Below are 19,253 nucleotides of genomic sequence, written 5' to 3' on the forward strand. Positions count from 1 at the left end.
CACCTGATAAAGAAAAAAAACAGGCAAGCCTAATTCAGCCGGACCGCAAAAGAATGTATTGCCCGCTTGAGATTGGAACCCGTGTCGCCCACATGAAAGGCTGTGTCACTAATCACTACACCACAGAGTGTTTTGCCACTGGCCGTTTTAACAGCTAATTGGCCATTCGTGAATGATATTGATACAGTTAAACTGACTAAGTTTACCTCCACCACATTTAGCGTCTATGAACAGTTAGCTTTTGCCACTGTCCGTTTTAACAGCTAATTGGCCATTCGTGAATGATATTGATACAGATAAACTGACTAACGTTCCTTATTAAGTTTACCTCCACCACAAATAGCGTCTATGAGCTGTTAGCTTTTGCCACTGGCTGTTTGAACAGCTTATTAGCCAGTAATAGGCTTATTGGTATCTACTAACTTAGGAATAATCACAAGAATTGAGCAATTACTAGTGAGACTGAAGATGAACTTTTCCATGCCAGAAACAGTCGCAATATAACTGTACACAGTTTCAGTCAGCGAAGTTTTCGTCAATACGGAATAATTCACAATGCGTACTTTGCCTGCAAGGAGATACAAACTCGGGACCCATAGTTCACATGTCCGCTTCTCTTACCACTACGCTATTTAACAAGGGGCAGACAGGCAGGCGGGCGGTCCATAAGAGACATTCACTCTTCTTCAAAAAACGACCCATGCAAGCCCATTAAAAATAACCCAAGTGAGTAAGAAACACCCCACCAGGCAACACTGTCAATATGGACAAAGTTTCCTCCTACGGTCACATTAGCTGCAGAGTTTTGCTGGAATTTTATATATGAGCGCAAAATCATGTTTTACCATGCCCACAGAAGCGGTGCAAGATTTTGGGAAGGCTGTCACCTTTAAGTTTTGAATGTAGGAAAAACCCTGCATATAGATATATAGAATGCCAGTATATAGAGTGGCTAGTAAGAGTGACTGCGTTACACGCCACAACTAAATTCTGCCCGCATTTTGGTTGGCCGGCTGCAAATTTCAATTCTAGGCTACTAGAAGTCACATGAAAAGGAAAAACAAGAAACCAGGCAAGCCTAATTCAGCCGAACCGCAAAAGAAAGTATTGGCCGCTTGAGATTCAAACCCGGGTCGCCCACATGAAAGGCTGTGTTGCTAAGGCTGTGACCTTTGAGTTTCGAATGTAGGAAAAACCCTGCGTATAGATATATGGAATGCCAAACGCCAAAGTGGCTAATAAGAGTGACTGCGTTACTCGCCACAACCAAATTCTGCCAACATTCTGGGTGGGTGGCTGCAAATTTCAAGCACTGGATATGTTCATGTTAGATTCAACTTTATTGTCATTGAACAGTACAAGTACATTGAAGGCAAATTGAAGGTAGCATGTCCAACTGAAATGCAGGGATAGCAGCAATGAGGTTCCCGAGGTAGACATGTACATGTAACAACTGAAAACATCCTTACCAGATCTTACCAAAGCAGTGTCAGGATCCAGTAATACAAGGAGAGTTGTGCAACAAGATCTCTGAGAGGTGGTACTAAAAGGTGGGCAGATGAGTATGGTTTATATTAGGTGCAGAGTTCAGCAGGGTTATATGTACAGTAGCTGAGAAGAACATTTTCCTGAGCCTGCTGTTGCAGGAAAGAAGAGCCTGCCTTATGGTGGGAGGGCAACCAGTTTGTGGCATGGATGTGAAGGATCCCTGATGATGCCGCGCACCCTATATGAAGTTGTCTAACCTGACAGACTGGGTTCTGTTGGTTAGGAAGTCCAAAGTCCAATTGCTGAGAGAGGGGCTGATCCCTAGGTCATAGATGTTTATAGAGTTTGTTGACCAGACTAGAGGGGATAACAGCAATGGCACAATATTTGTGGTCTTGAAGCAAGTGGGGACAACCACCTGGGCCAGTGTCATGTTGAAAATGTAATTGAAGACCTTGGCCAGCTCCCTAGCACATGCTCTGAGCACACGCCCAGGGACACCATCAGGACCAGCAGCCTTGTATGTATTCACCCTGCTCAGTGCAGACAACACATCTGCTATGGATAGCACCATTTTATTTTTTACTAGTATTCATGTTGCTGGAAAGTTCTAGAAAGTTCCAGTAGTTACTTCAAGTTTACTCAGCACTGAATCTATCTGGAATGTTCCGGAAAATTTCAAAATATAACTGCCGTAGTCACAAAAACTAAGTTTGTGGTGAATAATTGCCATTTTCTATACTTAATAGGCATAAGCAATTATACTTAATAGGCTTAACAAAATAACACTTACTACCCAGGAACAAAAATTGTGTTACACACTTTAGTTTGGGGGGAGGTTGTCTGGGGGGAGCTCAGCTTTAGTAACTGGATCTTTGTTGTCCCTTTTGAAGCGAGTGTAGAACTTGTTGTTGGTGATGGTGATGTCGCTGGCTGTGGGGTTCTTTGACCGGTAATCTGTGACGGCTTGAATGCCCCACCATTAGTTAAAAATTATTGTGTCCCCTTAAGTAATGTGTTCAATTATTCTGCATTAACAATGACTAACTAATGATGCATCTGTAGCTATACACTATTTATAACTGATACTTTACCCTTAGTTAATTAACAATGACTTACTAATGATGCATCTGCAGCTATACACTATTTATAACTGATACTTTACCCTTAGTTAATTAACAATGACGAACTAATGATGCATCGGTAGCTATACACTATTTATAACTGATTCTTTGCCCTTCGTTAATTAACAATGACTAACTAATGATGCATCTGTAGCTATACACTATTTATAACTGATTCTTTGCCCTTCGTTAATTAACAATGACTAACTAATGATGCATCTGTAGCTATACACTTTTTATAACTGATTCTTTGCCCTTCGTTAATTAACAATGACTAACTAATGATGCATCTGTAGCTATACACTTTTTATAGCTGATACTTTACCCTTAGATAATTAACAATGACTATAATGTGCCATTGGTAGCTGTAAACCATTTATAACTGATACATCACCATTAAGTAATGTAAATGAATGATGTACTATCACTCCCTAGGCCGCTGTAATCATATAAAAATTAACAAATAGTTTGTATCACTTTGTCGATTGTTCATGCAAACAACTAGCTACCTGAATGCATGTATTGTATCAACATTAACAAATTACTGTGCAAACTGTGTGTTCTTGCAAAAAAAATTACATGCTTATACCCTGAGTCAACAAGAAGAAATGAAAGTACACAGTGTTAGTTAATACATTTGTAAATCATTAATTAACGGTTATCACCAGGGCTTGACAGCTCCCGCCCACAAGTGTAGGTAGATTCTGGCTCTGGAATGTAACACAGTCACTCTTAAGCCACGTTCACACCAGGCACGGAATACAATTATTGTACAGCATCTTAATGCAAACATCCCAATCAATCTACCCAAATATCACAAGGTATCTTCTGCATCTTCATGACCAGTATCACAAAGATGAAGGAGAGCCTTGTTTTGTAAGAATCTAGCATGGAGACAAGCAGGAGCTTCTCTCAATTTAGGTTTCATTGTAGTAGATTGAATAAAAACATTGAAGTCACACAGGCTATACACTGCGTGCAAAATTATTAGACACATCATATTTCTCAACATTTATTTTATTGCTGAACAATCACAATGCTTTATGTCAATCCAAAATGTCATTGAATCTCAAACCGGAATGTTTAACAAAGGAAAAGTGAATCTTGATCTTTCTCAGGGGAATATATAAGTGTGGTACAATTATAAGGCAACAATTAGTGTGCAGAATTATTTGGCAACTAAGTTACAAAAAGAATCTCTCCCAACACACTTGTTTATTTTCAATTTTTTTTAACTGTAGCAAATAAGTAACACAAAATTACAATTAATTAAAATGTGTGTCTTTTCAAAAATATTGTGTAACCACTATAGCCACCCTTCTTTGCAACTGCCATAAGCCTTCCATCCAAGAAGTCTGTCAGTTTCTTGATCTGTTCACAATCAACTTTTCGCTTAAGCAGCAACCACAGCCTCCCTAATGCTGTTCAAAGAGGTGTATTGTCTTCCCTGACTGTAAATCTCATGTTTGAGAAGGGCCCACAAATTCTCCATTGGATTTATGTCAGGTGAGGAAGGGGGCCAGGTCATTATTTAGGAATCTTTGAGGCCCTTGCTTGCTAGCCAACAGTGGAGTACTTGGATGCATGTGATGGAGCATTGTCCTGCATAAAGATCATGGCCTTCTTGAATGCTGAGGACCTCTTCCTGTACCACTGCTTGAAGAAAGTATCTTCCAGAAACTGACTGCAGGTTGAGTTTCAGTCCATCTTCAACCTAAAAAGGTCCAACTACCTCATCCTTAATGATAGCAACCCATACCAGTACCCCTCCTCCACCTTGCTGGTGCCTGACTCGAAGTGGTGCCGTGTCCATTAGTGATCCAGCCACAGGCCTATCAATCTGGTCCATCAAGGGTCACTCTCATTTCATCTATCCATAAAACCTTTGAAAAATCTGTCTTCAGGTATTTCTTTGCCCAATCTACACACTTCAACATGTGAATCTTATTTAGTGGTGGTCTTCTTTCATCCTCCTTGACCATGGCCATGTCTCTGAGGACTTGACACCTTGTACGTCAGGACACTCCAGGTAGGTTGCAGTTCTGGAATATGGTGGCACTGGAGGATAATGGGTTCCTGGTAGCTTCACGTTTAATTATTCTCAAGTCTTTTACAATTAATTTGCGTCTTTTCATCTCCATGCATTTTCTGCGCCTAAGTTGACTATTCACAACAAAACATTTGATTGTCTGGTGGCCACGCATGTATAGTTTAGCTATAAGGCAGAAATGGACATTATCATAAGTAACTGTATCTGTATTCAGGGGCAATAATGAGTGGAATGTCAGCTGAGCAGGGCCTTGGCTTCTTCGATTTAAAGAGAGACAGGCCTAGGGCCTGAGTATTTATTAGCTCAAATTTGCTGGGCGTCATTTTCTGTATGTTTGGCACTGTACTTTCAAGTGCTCACGGCCTTTTTTAAAACTCTTGGCACATTCCTCTGTGCCTGGTTCACTACACTGTGACATAATACTATTTGGCAATGACGTACAATAACAAGAAACTAGGCAAGCCTAGTTCAGCGGGCTGGCAATGGAAAGTGATGGCCTCCCAAGATTTGAACCAGGGTCACACACATGAAAGGCGGTGTCATAAACCACTACACTACATAGCTGTACATGTACTGGGTGTCAGTAGAGCGTCTTGACATTTTATAATAAGGTGACAATAACTTATTTTTTTTTCATCAGGGGAAAAGACGAGAGAATCGTGGAATCTATCAGAAATATTCACAAAACTGTATAACCGTAAACGGTTTTATTGCGGCCCACAAATAAAGTTAATAAATGTTGTGGCTTTCAATACATCCGAATGAAGGTGTTCCACGTAAGAGGCACTGTCTTTAACCACTACGCCATGGCACTACACGTTTTGAAAAGTTGCTAGACACCATTGAGTGTTGTTTCAAACTCACTAATGTCTCTTATTAAGTTAAACCTCCACCACAGCGTCTATAAAATATATGCCACTTGCCGTTTAAACAGCTTATTAGCCTGTAATAGGCTTACTAGTATCTCCTACCTTCCTAGGAATAATCATAGAAATCTAGCAATTTCTAGCGAGACTGAAGATGAACTTTTCTATGCCAGAAACAGTCGCAATATAACCGTATAACGTTTTAGTAAAGGCTTACTATAACGTAACTACTGTATGTTGTAGCCAGCAAATGTGTGCACAGACCCAAAACCCAAAACGTACAACTCTAAATAAATAGAAACAAGAAACAAACAAAGATGAAGATAGTTAAGCACAAACGTCCGTAAACTAACTTGAATGCCAAGGAATAAAAATCACCATTTGTTTTTATCCGAGACTGTGGAACGGCTAAAAGGAACTGATTTGATGATCTAAGGGGCCTGGATAAGTGACACAGCATAAAAAGATCTGAAATATATAATGGAGCCAATCCAGGTAATGCCTTAAAAACAAGCAACAGCACCTTAAAATCGATTCTATATTTGACTGGTAATCAGTGAAAGAGGCCAATATCAGAGAGATATTGTCCCTCTTCCTGGTTCCGGTCAACAAGTTACAAATTCCAGAGTACAAAGAATTGCAATAATCCATTTGAGTCCTTAAAGGAGAGGAAGGATTTTAATTTTGCAATAGTCCTCAGATGAAAAAAGCTACCTTCTGCAACAGAATTTGTCAGATTTTAAGGCTGAATCAAAGATAACACCAACATTTTTTGTAAGGGGATGCACATTTGTGGACAAGGGCCCAGAAATGTTTAGATAGTTCTTCAACTGATTTGGGGGTGCCAAATAGTATAACTTCTGTCTTACTCTCATTCAATCAATCAATCAATCAAAATGTATTTATAAAGCTCTTTTTACAACAGCAGTTGTCACAAAGTGCTTTACAGAGACACCCGGCCTTAAACCCCAAGGAGCAAACAACAGTAGTGTTGAATTTCAGTGGCTAGGAAAAACTCCCTAAGAAGGTCGAATTTTAGGAAGAAACCTAGAGAGGACCCAGGCTCAGAGGGGTGACCAGTCCTCTTCTGGCTGTGCCGGGTGAGATATTAAGAGTCCAATTGGAATAATAAATAAATTTCTCTTGGCTAAATCCAGAGTATATTTGATTTTAGACTAGGTCAGAAGTATGACCAGGTGGACAAGGACAGGAACAGCAACGGTCCCCCCAAACCAGGTAATCCCCAGGTGTGGACCAGGACCTCATCTCCTTCTAAAATTTAAAATTGGAGGAAACTGAGAAAAGTTAGTAATACATCCCTCATGTCCCCCAGCACAATAATATAGCAGCGTAACACCTTGGAAACTGAGTCATTAAGTTGGAGAAAGTTTTAAGCCATCCAGCACTTAATATCTTTAAGGCAGACAAAAAGGGACCTCAAGGTGTTGGTATCACCTGGTTCTAGCGGTAAGTACAGCTGTGTATCATCAGCATAACAGTGACATGGTTTTTATATCTACGGAGAATGGATCCCAAATGGAGCATATACAAAGAGAATAAAAATTGGCCCCAAGATCGAACCTTGAGGTACTCCACATGTGATCGTTGCCGAAGAGGAGGAAATATTTCCAATATTAACAGAAAAGGTCCTTCAAAGAAGAGTTGAACCACTGTAGAGCAATACTCTTGATACCAACCTCTTGCTGGAGGCGATCCAGGAGGATGACATGATCAAAAGTATCGAAAGCAGCACTAAGGTCAAGCAAGAGTAAAACAGAACAATTTCCAGATTCACCAAACAGCAACAAATCATTCAGTATCTTAAGAAGTGCTGTTTCTGTGCTATGGTGCACTCTGAAACTTAACTGAAAGTTGTCCAACACTTTTTTTTTACTTAAAAAAGTAGAGACCTGAGAAAGAACAACCTTTTCCAGTATTTTGGACATAGATGACAAAGTTTTTGGAAATGGTTTGTACATGTCAGGTCCTGGCTGGGGTACTCTAGACATCTCCATGCGCCTGGGGACCACAATCAGGGCCTGTTCTCAGAGGTGCCTCTTGCTATCTGTGCTCCTTGGTAAAGTGTCCCCAATTGGAGGAGGCTGTCTCTCGTTGCCTCTGATTGGGGACCCTATTTCAGTTGCCTGTGTTTTCCTCAGTTGGTTGTTCATTGTGTTCAGTTTGGCACATCAGTTCATGACTGAGTCTCCTCAGTTTCTCCTTTGTTATTCTGTGTAAAAGTAAGAAGGAATTAAAGGATATTTACCAAGCCTCACACTGCTCCAATTCTCCCATCTACATGCAGCCATGACAGCAAATAGCAGAATGTCCAAATGCTGGGTTAGTGACAGGACAAAAACAGTGCAAAACTGTCAAATCCTGTTACTAAATGCTTTAGAAAATGAAAAACAACATAAGGACAGCTAAATAAAAAAATTTTTGTCAAAACTTAATAAATATTTTAGTCAGTCAAAACTTAATGTAAATGAAATAAAATAAAATTAACATTGTATCTTAAAAATCAAACAAAGAAAAACAAAATGGTCTGTATTTACAAAATCACCCATGTACACTTCAATCAAAATGGACTTGCTAACATCCAGATGGGCCAGACTAATGTTATGTTAACAAAACTTTACTGCAGAAACCTCCCCATTATCTTACATCATGAATACAATTGTAAAAACACAAGATGCAACTGCAAAATAGAATTAGATCTCAGCTTGATTTCCCTTTTAAATCACTTCACCTGTTACCACCTGGCCCATATCCTAACTTACAAATAAGGAAGTTAGCTACATTTACCTGAGAATTATGACAAGTCCTTCATCCTCATTTTATTCAAATTACCTCCTCCATCTGGGACACTATAAATATACACCCTTAGCATTAGTTCACACACACATGCTACAGCAACTATGGAAGAAATTACTGTGGATGAGAAGCAAAAGCTCAGGTATGTCATCAACTTCTAAAGAGTTTAGTATTTAGGGATTTAAGTCTGATAAACTGCTGGTTTTCCAAATTGTGAGCATAGCAGAGAGGATTTTAAAAAATTTACTAAAGAATGATCTAAAATGGAGATGTATATAAGGTCAGGTTCTTTAGTATTTTATCAGTGTTTAAGTATTATAAAATACTATAACATTATGTATATATACCATTTTATATATGTATGCTTATAACTAAATTTAAGACAGTTGAAAAATGTGGAAAAAGGAAATTGTCTGAGTTTAGAAAATAGTCAATGTATTTAATCATTGGTGATTAATACATAACTAAATCAAATGTTATTAATGCAGGCCTGCCACTATACTACACCAAAACAAATGTATTAGCGCACTATAACGGTGTCAAAAAACACATCAGACAGAGAAGCTTTCCTTTCAGCTCCATAGAATTACCATCTCAACTCATCAGCCGAGCTCATCCGGCCATTAACCAAACTTCACCTGGCTACAGTTTATTCTGCCTCATTCGCTGTGTTTCTAAAACAGTCCATAGTGGATGCAGCATAAATTAATTTAATGGTTTCTACTGTCTCCTAGTGGAGTTACTTGTGTAACTCAAAAATAATGCTCTCTCTTTTACTAATGAATGCTGATGTGCACAAACAAAAAAGGCATAACAGGTAGAATTATATATTTGTTTTAATGTATCTAGAATAAATCATTTTAAATAATAATGTTTCTCTTTTACTAATTTCAATAAATACTACATTTGAATAGGCCTACGTTTTTACTTTCATCGGGTACATTTTAAAAATTACAGAATCATGTTGGGTAGGTTTCATTTTGAATTTATTCTTCCATCACCACATTGAAATGTTTCCCTTGTGTACAGGAGATCTTGGGATGTGTGTAAAGAAGTCCCAGTCATCCAGGATGAACAGACATCCCCAATACTAGTGAAACTTCTGCAATGGATAACCTTCTTTCTTGTTGCCCTTTTTGTATTTTCTTTTGCCATATTTAGTAAGGTAAGACTTGGTTGCACCATTGGTAATTTTTAACAATTAAGTAACCTTTAAACATTGAAAAGGGTACAACCGTTTTCAAAGTTTTATAAAAAATAATAATTTTGGGTTGTAAAACATTTGAAAGAGTTAAGATGTTTGTAAAAGGGTTTTAACTCGTTTTCCGAAGGTTTGAATGGTTTGTTGAAGGTTTATAAAATCGCTAAAAAGTTTAATATTACATATCATGTAGTTTATTTACTGCCGTTAAGCATTGTTTTTTAACTGTGAGTTATGTCAATCAGGAAATGTTTGGGGTTTGTAAAATGTTGGGTTTGTCTAACTGATGTGCTGCTAAAGCCGCACTCCGGAGTTTGAACAATAACAAACCAGACACCCTGCCACTGACTAGTTAAACAGCTAAGGAGTTGGGCATTGAGTGTGTATCACTATCACATGGATGGGCAGAGAAATAGCTTCAAATACCATCCATGATAACAAAAATATTCTTTTAATGTTTTCAATGTATGTCAACATTTTCATTGAAGTTCATGAGGCATCTAGAAGTCCATGAATGTTGAAAATGTCATTAAAACATGTAAAGTTCACTAGTGAAGGGTACATTGAAGATATGAATGTATCAATTTACCTTTTTTCAAAGCAAAGTCCCATTGAGAGAATATACTTTTCGAGGCTAACTTCACAGAAAACGTGGTCATATTCCAAACTGTGTATTCATGATCTCTGTAAAGGTTAAGTTCAGACAACTAGTTTCAGTAAACACCTAAAACATACCAATATTTTATTATTTTGCAGGGATCCTTTCTGCTCCTGATAACACTGTCAAGTAATGCCACTTATACAGTGTTAGAAGAACAAAAGCCATGTGCTCTCCTCAGTGTCAGTGTTGCATTGATTGGTCCAAGTGTCCTGTACCTCATCAAATGCCTGTGGAAGATAATATTCAAAGAATCAAAGAAACCCTCAAGGAACACAGTATTGTGGGTAAGCATCGGATGATCATACATTTGAGATATTTTTTGTGTTACAGCTAACCGGTCTTATTAGTCAATTAATACTTTTGTGTCTGATTTGTGGAGTGCGTTCAATAAGATGATGAATTTCCATTTGTATTACTTTTTCCAGGTGATGGGAATTGAATTCCTGGTGGCATTTGGGACAGCGATTCTCACCATCGTTGCCATGCCGTTCTTCGACATTGTGACAAACGCAATGATTCTGAATAGCATCAGTCTCCTGTCCTCGATCTTCCAGGTGGTCGCTCAGTTCTTTGCAAAGGAGAGGAAGCGCTTCATAGTGCCCCCGATCATCTCAATAGTCCTCATACTGGCAGGCTATGTGCTCTTCATCATCAGCTACCTGCAAATAAGAGACGATAGAGAGATGAAGATCAGGATCGGCCTTGCTATAGTGGGAACCATCTTTGTCTCACTGAACTGGTGGGAGAACTACAGCACCCTCTTCAGAAACCCCTTCCTAAACAGTATATCTGAAGACATAGCGAGATCCAAGAATCTTGTGGGCATCCTGTCCAGCGTGGTTCGGATCCTGGTTACTGCTGCCGTGGTGGGGGCGTATGTCCCTCTGTCTGGTAGAGATTGGTCATCGGTGACATCAGTTCCAGACAACGTGAGGAGGGTGATCTGGATCTTGGTGGGGATCCAGATAGTGTCCTCTGCTCTGTGCCACTGGTTCGTTGTGGTGGCCTGTAAAATGCACGCTATACGGCGGAGTTTCCTTCTACCTGTTTACCTGGCCTCCTTAGGGGTTGTGGCAGCTTTCATAGCTCCTGTCATTATCTTCTACCAGAATTTGAGTAAAACCAATGGTGCTAATTACACAATGACAGAGTACTGCTTTGACATCACAAATGGCAATGGCCTAAGTCAAAACGCTGTCTGGTATGATAAACTAGTTTGGGATATCACTCATTCCCTCTGTCCCAATGACATGACCAACCAAAGAGAAATAGGCTTCTTAGTTGGCTCTTCACTCTGCTGGTGGTTGGGTTGGGTGCTCTGCACTGTCTACATCTGGGGACTCCAGCTGCAGCGAATCGAGAGGACCGAGCATCTGCTTGTGAGAAGGATGTACGAAGGGGCCTTTATGGAACAGTCCATAATGCTCAACACGCGTTTTGAGATTCAGAAGAAAATAAAATGGTGAGCTTTAGAAAGTATTTAGAAAGGTGTTATTGGGTTACATATATTCAGTAATAGAAAGTGATTAGTTGCCTTTATACTTTTTTCTTGCCAAATTACAATTCTTCCATTTTCTCCAGTGTCAAACAGGCTGACCCAGTCACAGTGTTTCTGTGTGCAACAATGTGGCACGAGAGTTACGATGAAATGATGAAAATGATCATCTCAATGTTCAGGTAGAGTCCAATTATCTTTCATCATTTACTATAACATTATTGGCTTAATTAGCAGCTGGACTAAAACATTTATTATGTAAATGACAGTATCTTATATTTCTTGCTCCACCAGGCTGGACAAATACAGACCAAGGAATAACACCATCAATGATGTGAAATTTGAGTCCCACATTTTCTTTGACGATGCTTTTAAAGACGTGAAAGGCAGCAAAGAACGACATGTGAACGAATATGCAGAGGACCTGGTGGAAGTCGTCAAAGAGGTTTACAAGTAAGCAGTGCAACAAACCTAACACATTCATATCTACCAATTTACTGTACATACCTAATTTGATGGACACATTTTATTGTATGATAAAACGCCACTGGAAACAGGATGATAATAATAAATAACGATGTCTGTCTGTCAACGTTCCCTCATTTCCTTTGTTGAAACTAAGGATTTTCAATGAGGAGGATAAAGGCATCTTCAGAAAAGCGCGAACCCTCCCATGGCAAAGGATCATTCGTACCCCTTATGGTGGTAGACTGGAGTACACCCTCCCTCATGGAAACCTGCTGATGGTGCACTTTAAGGACAAAGATCTCATCCGGCACAAGAAGAGGTGGTCTCAGGTAAAAGAAGGCTTTCAATATTCCGTTTATAATGACTTTGTTAAACAGTTAACCATATATATCTATCATAGAACATTTGAATATATAGAACTTAATGTACTTGAATTGAAGTTGGATGATTACGCTGTATTACACGAGTCAATAAGATTCATCGTTTTTGCAGATTATGTACTTGTACTACCTTCTCGGCTGGCGACTCACCACCAAGTATTTCAAGAAATTTGAAGGATTTGAAAAGCAGGAGGAACAGTTTCAAAAAGAAGTGGATGAAGAGTTTGAAAATGAAGGGCAAAACGGGGAAAAAGAAGAGGAAATAGAGCGCAAACTCAGAATGGATATGGAGGTAAACCCACGTACAATAGTCATTCTGTATACAGCTCCGGAAGAAATTAAGAGACCACTGCAAATTGAACGCTTCTGTTCCTCACTGAAAATTTTCCTTTTAAACTTTTTTGGAAAGGAAAGAAAAAGGTGCAGTGGCTGTACCTTTTTTCTGGGGCTGTGTGTGTGTGTGTATTTGTATAATTCCCTCCAAAAATATGATGTAAAATCTTAATATTAAAAAAACATGAGGCGAGAAATAGTTTACAACAACATAAATGTATCCTCAAGTGGAGGAGTTTAAGTATCTAGGGGTCTTGTTCACGAGTGAGGGAAGGATGGAACGGGAGATTGACATACGGATCGGTGCAGCTTCTGCAGTAATGCGGTCGATGTATCGGTCTGTCGTGGTGAAGAAAGAGCTGAGCCGCAAGGCGAAGCTCTCGATTTACCAGTCAATCTACGTTCCTACTCTCACCTATGGTCATGAGCTTTGGGTCATGACCGAAAGGACAAGATCCCGGATACAGGCGGCCGAAATGAGCTTTCTCCGCAGGGTGGCTGGGCGATCCCTTAGAGATAGGGTGAGAAGCTCGGTCACCCGGGAGGAGCTCAGAGTAGAGCCGCTGCTCCTCCACATCGAGAGGGGGGATGGATGGATGGATAAATGTATCCATAAAAAATTATTTGGGGAAAAGAAATATTTGGGGAAGGAAATACTAAAATAATGTTATGAAGATCATTTTTCAATCAACCAAGGGTGGTTTCATTGTACTTGTATATTATATAGATAATGCTGTTGAAATGTTTGTGTTCTGTTAGAAAGAGAAGGCCAACACCTACCTCCTGGCTCTGGATGGGGACACAGACTTCCAGCCTTCTGCTGTAATGCTCCTGATAGATCGACTGGTACGCTACCCAGATGTAGGTGCGGCATGTGGAAGGATCCATCCAACAGGCACAGGTACGTGAAGCTCTGGTGTAACTTTTGTCTTTACAATAAGGATCAAATCATCATCATGTTGGTGGTTTGGTCATCTCTAATAGCCACAACTGAACAATTAACTTGTTCTTGTCAATATTTTTTTTATTGTGCTACATTACCTTAGATATCTACTCATGTCCTATGGTCAAAGGGAATTCAATTTGTTCAAAGTATTTCAAAAATTGTGCAGTGTGTCAATATTGATAATAGGTGCAGTGGTGTGCTAACTAACGTCAGGTCAATCTGTTACGTTGCCCAGGTCCTATGGTTTGGTACCAGAAGTTTGAGTATGCTGTGGGCCACTGGCTTCAGAAGACAGCAGAGCATGTGTTTGGTTGTGTGCTCTGCAGCCCCGGATGCTTCAGTCTCTTCAGAGGTGCAGCCCTCATGGACGACAACGTGATGAAGAGATACACCATCAAGGCCTCAGAGGCTGCCCACTATGTACAATACGATCAAGGTAAATGATTATTCCTAGTCTAGACTAACACACCCAGCAGTACTCTATTCTCTACAGTAGATTAAAACCCTCTCTGGTCGGTCACAGGTGAAGACCGCTGGCTCTGTACTCTCCTTCTGCAGCAGGGCTGGAGGGTGGAGTACAACGCTGCATCAGATGCCTACACCAATGCCCCTCAGGACTTCAAGGAGTTCTACAACCAGAGACGGCGCTGGGGTCCCTCCACCATGGCCAACACCATTGACCTCTTAGGGTCAGGGTCTCTGACCTCCAAGAGGAACCGCTCCATATCTCAACCATTTATCCTCTACCAGGTTCTCAGCATGGCTGCTTCTATCCTAGGCCCGGCCACCATCTGCTTAATGCTCTCAGGTAGCGCACTGCAAATTTTCGTTCAACTCATACGGCATATGTTTGGGAAAAGTTTGTTGTTGGAAGCTCACAGGAAACAAACATTTGGATAAATAAATTATAATATAATCACCCATAATATATCTGTCTCTCTCTTTTTCAGGATGCTTTGCACTTGTCCTTAAGATAGAAGCCAACCTTGCTTTGGCATTTGCTGTGGTTCCTCCTGTCATATATCTGATTCTGTGCTTCAAGCTGAAGTCAGACACACAGATCACCATAGCAGCCGTCTTGAGTGTCTTGTATGCTTTCCTCATGATAGCAACTGCACTTTCCATCATAGGTAAATTATGATACTAGACAAGGACTTCATCCCATAACATAAATTAACACATTTCCAGACTGATCGAGTTCCAGACTGATCTTGAGTATAGGATATTAATTAAATGCAAACAAATATGATATGTTTTAGCTTTCTCTGTCCTTATTTTCACTGCTTCTGTTCATCTTAGGTAATATGGTTACGGAGAACACCGTTTGGACCCCCAGCGCACTGTTTCTCATTTTTATGGTGCTGATGAATGTCACCACAGCGGCTCTCCATCCCAAGGAGTTCCCTTTGATCATCTATGGCTTCCTCTACTTCATCTGTATCCCCAGTGGCTACCTCCTGCTGACCATTTACTCCATGGTCAACATGAACAATGTGTCCTGGGGCACCAGGGAGACAGGTGGCCCAGCTGCTCCTAAACCACCAACCCAGACCATCACACAGCGCATCCTACAGGCCAAGTGCTGCAAATGTCCCTGTTGGGACTGTGGTAAACTGGAAGACCAGAATGGCCAGGGGACAGAAACAGTAGCAATGACTGAAAAGCCAGAGGCCAACCCTGATCGGATCTGTCAGGGAAATGACGGGTAATTACATTTTGTTTTATGTTTTTCATGTTCCACTCTTTTGTATTATGATGATTAATCTCTGATTTCTTTCAATCTAGAAATGCACAAAGCCATTCCCTTCCAGAAATTGATCAAAGTAAGTATGTATTCTTTTCAGATTCTCCACTTCTTAAGGAAGAGACAAAGATGTTAGAAACACTTGGATATCATATTTTTTATACACAAAAATTGATATTTACAAAAACAATACTTATTATTTATAGTCTTATCTGGCTAAGTTATTCTGTATTAGAGCATTTACATGTTGACACTTTTTTTGCATGTAACATGTACGTATGTATCTCCCCTCTTTTCTGTATCTTCAGACTGGGTAACTCAGCTACAGAATAAGTCCCAAGACTTCCCTCTGAACGAAGAATTGCTTTTGATGGTAGAGTTCTTCTAACATAATATTACTATATTGTCCTGAATTACATAAAAGCAATAATATGCATACACACTGTATACTAATTAAATATTAGTAATCACACACAGTATAACATTTGTACGTTTATATATATATATATATAATATATAATTTATAGAGGAAATAAATGACTGATTTGATGAAACCACTCCACAATATTAATATGTTATAATATCCAGAACTACATTGCTCTGACAGATTTCTGAATTGAAATTTAACCTATTTACTAACTGTAATAATATGCTTCAGGAAGAGGAGAACTTCTGGACAGAGCTCCAAAAGGTCTATCTGGAACCTCTGCCTGAGGATAAACAAAAAAAGCAGAAAATTGCAAATGACCTGTTGGATCTTAGAAATAAGGTATGCCGTCTTCTTATTGCAATATATATTATAGTGGTACCAAGCAAATTGTGTTGTGCTTCATGTACAACTCTGTTGTGAAAGACCTAGATTAATGCTATAGAAACGATGAGTAATCTAAGCTATGCTCTGTTTTTTAATGCATGCTTGTCATATCCCATTTCATAAAATGTACTTTTCCTATTCATACAGGTGACTTTCGTCTTTTTCATCTGCAATGCTTTGTGGCTGGTAGCGACTTTCACTCTTCAGCTCATTGGAAGCTCAGTCACCATCAAAATCCCAAAGTTAAATATAAATCTGACTCAGACAAGCGAGTATATATTCATCGATCCAATAGGACTGATGTTCCTTTTAGGATTCACATCCTTACTGCTGATCCAATTCTTGGGCATGTTCTACCACAGGTGATTATTTCTTTACCTTTAGTTGTTAGGATTCTAGATCAGACCTTCTTAATACCATCAATTCTTGATTTATTTATTTTACAAACATGTCATTTAATTCAGCCTTGATAAAGCTTTCTTAATGATCCATCATTTCATCCAATAATGATCCATTCATCCTATAAATAAAATGTTATAGTTACAGCTGCTATTTTATATATACATATAAATACATTTTTGTTCCTTTAGAGTTTACACTCTGATCCACTTTGTGGCATTTTCGAGCATGGAATCCAAGACCAGTGGCAGACCATCGGACGATAATATGACGGTAAATAGGCATATATTTGTTGATGATGAACATGTTTTCAGGACAAAAGAACCAAACACTTTTGGGGAGTTTTTGATGATGGATCACTGACAATGTGTCTCTGTAACTTCTGACTCCAACTTCGCAGATTCCTGACATGCTGCAGACTGAGGACAAGGAATATGCAGGCTCTGAAGGATCTCTGACTATAGAGAATCCTGCAGTAATTCACATCTTAAGACGAGGAACTCTGTCTACAGAGAACCCAGAAATACTTCAGGACTTTGAACAATCAACTGTGTCTACAGAGAGTCAGGGGTTGAGACCAGGAACTCTAGTGTGAGGGTCAAGTGGCACAAAAGGACTGGTGTATATTTCTATAGTTTAAAATATTTTTTCTCATAGTCATTACTTTGGACACTTTCTGCTGTCATAACATGTAATCCCAAAATGAACTAGTGTTATATATTTTTATTTATGTATTTTTAAATATTGTGGAAGCACGATCATCTTTTGGTTATGTGTATAACTTAGTCAGGGATGTAAAAAACATGGATGGAGCAAATATCAGGTATAAAGTCAGAGAAAAATGATCTCAACCCTCTAAACTCAAAAAGTCAGTTGTGCGTTATTTCAACTGGACAGTTAGTGTTTTTATTGCCATAATTGCTTTGCAAGAGATGTTGACCATTCCTGAATGGTTCAGGCTCTAATGATCTAAGAAAGTGTTTGAATATTGTTGTCCATAAAATACACACCACCAAATGTATTGACCTTGAACTCTTGACAAAAACAGTCACAGCTGATAACCACGCTTCCAACAGGTATTGCCTGCGGGGTGTGAAAACATACACATACAATAATTAATCTAAAGTAAACTCATTTCCAAGAAATACATATTTCTTTAATTTTGAAAATGTGGAGTTAGATGTAGTTGTGTAATCACAACATTTGCAGGGAGAAAAAATCATGAAGACCCAGGGGATGTGAAACCTTTGACTAGCCACAGTATGGTTTGTTTTCTCTTTATTTATTAGTTTAAATCATAAGATTTGCTTGATGTATTATAACAGAGTATTTATTATATTTATGCATTCCGTAACCAGGAAAGATCTTCTGTAAGGGCAGTGTCCACCTGACACAAACCTTAAGAAAATATTACAGCGTTCAAATGTAAAGTAAAGCCAATATTTGTTGACTCTCAGGGTTTGTGATGATGTTATCAAATTTTGCCATTTTATATTTGATTAACTGTGGTAGTTTCAAATTGTAATTTTAACATGTTTTCCCTTCTGTAATCTCTGATAGTAGGTATTCTCAGAGGCTAGCCATAGGTGGGCTAAAGCCCAGACGTACTGAATATTAGCCCACCCTAAGCTGGCTTAAAACAATAAAATAAACATTAAAAAATATTACCTTGTTTATGTACTATCTTCGGACACATCCATTGTTGTGAAAAATGCACCAGAAGATCTTAGGATATAATTTTTTAAGGATGCACTCCAGTCACACCATTATCCATCTGAAATCTCTTTGTGGACAGTGCAAGTTCAGTATATTAAATTGCAAAAATTGCAAAAACTCTGGCAACACATTTGAACAGCCTGTAAAGAATTTTCAGATTGACTGTGTACAGACTATCAATTTCAGGGTTAGAATAAGATTATGGACCAAACCACCAAAGCGAATAATAGCTTTGCAAATGCATATAATAGCCTAAAAGATAGCCGGTTCTGTTCGTAATTTTTATGGACAGAATTTCTAGGCGCAGCCAGGGGCCGGAGGGTGTCAGGTTTGGGGACCACACGATTTCGTCTTTGCTCTTTGCGGATGATGTTGTCGTGTTGGCCCCTTCAAACCAGGACCTTCAGCATGCGCTGGGACGGTTTGCAGCCGAGTGTGAAGCGGTGGGGATGAGAATCAGTACCTCCAAATCCGAGGCCATGGTCCTCAGTCGGAAAAAGGGTGGCTTGCCCACTTCAGGTTGGTGGAGAGTGCTTGCCTCAAGTGGAGGAGTTTAAGTATCTAGGGGTCTTGTTCACGAGTGAGGGAAGGATGGAACGGGAGATTGACAGACGGATCGGTGCAGCTTCTGCAGTAATGCGGTCGATGTATCGGTCTGTTGTGGTGAAGAAAGAGCTGAGCTGCAAGGCGAAGCTCTCGATTTACCGGTCAATCTACGTTCCTACTCTCACCTATGGTCATGAGCTTTGGGTCA

At 39.4% G+C, this 19,253-nt stretch overlaps 2 protein-coding genes and 1 long non-coding RNA gene across 3 annotated transcripts; all 3 read left to right on the plus strand.

The window, feature by feature from the left end:
- Positions 1-10,451: 10,451 nt before the first annotated feature.
- On the plus strand, positions 10,452-11,801 carry LOC117594519 (the record flags this gene model as incomplete). The annotated part of the gene is made up of 3 exons (XM_034292358.1): positions 10,452-10,488; positions 10,630-11,666; positions 11,786-11,801. Coding segments are annotated over exons 2-3 (1,050 nt in total), but the record flags the coding sequence as incomplete, so codon positions are not given.
- A 1-nt stretch (position 11,802) lies between these two features.
- LOC114839362 (chitin synthase chs-1-like) lies at positions 11,803-16,429 on the plus strand. The gene is made up of 13 exons (XM_029120052.2): positions 11,803-11,881; positions 11,994-12,152; positions 12,322-12,496; positions 12,660-12,839; positions 13,640-13,781; positions 14,062-14,262; positions 14,350-14,634; positions 14,777-14,956; positions 15,126-15,531; positions 15,612-15,649; positions 15,879-15,943; positions 16,229-16,339; positions 16,424-16,429. Exons 1-13 carry the CDS (start codon positions 11,829-11,831, stop codon positions 16,427-16,429), a joined length of 2,001 nt encoding a protein of 666 aa, XP_028975885.1. The 5' UTR covers positions 11,803-11,828.
- Positions 16,430-16,548: 119 nt separating this feature from the next.
- LOC114828749 lies at positions 16,549-18,306 on the plus strand. The gene is made up of 3 exons (XR_003781845.2): positions 16,549-16,746; positions 16,975-17,056; positions 17,184-18,306. It is a non-coding gene; the product is annotated as an uncharacterized LOC114828749 (long non-coding RNA).
- The last annotated feature ends 947 nt before the right edge of the window (positions 18,307-19,253 follow it).

The sequence above is a fragment of the Esox lucius genome, chromosome 5 (genome assembly GCF_011004845.1).
Source record: "Esox lucius isolate fEsoLuc1 chromosome 5, fEsoLuc1.pri, whole genome shotgun sequence".
Classification (NCBI taxonomy): Eukaryota; Metazoa; Chordata; class Actinopteri; order Esociformes; family Esocidae; genus Esox; species Esox lucius.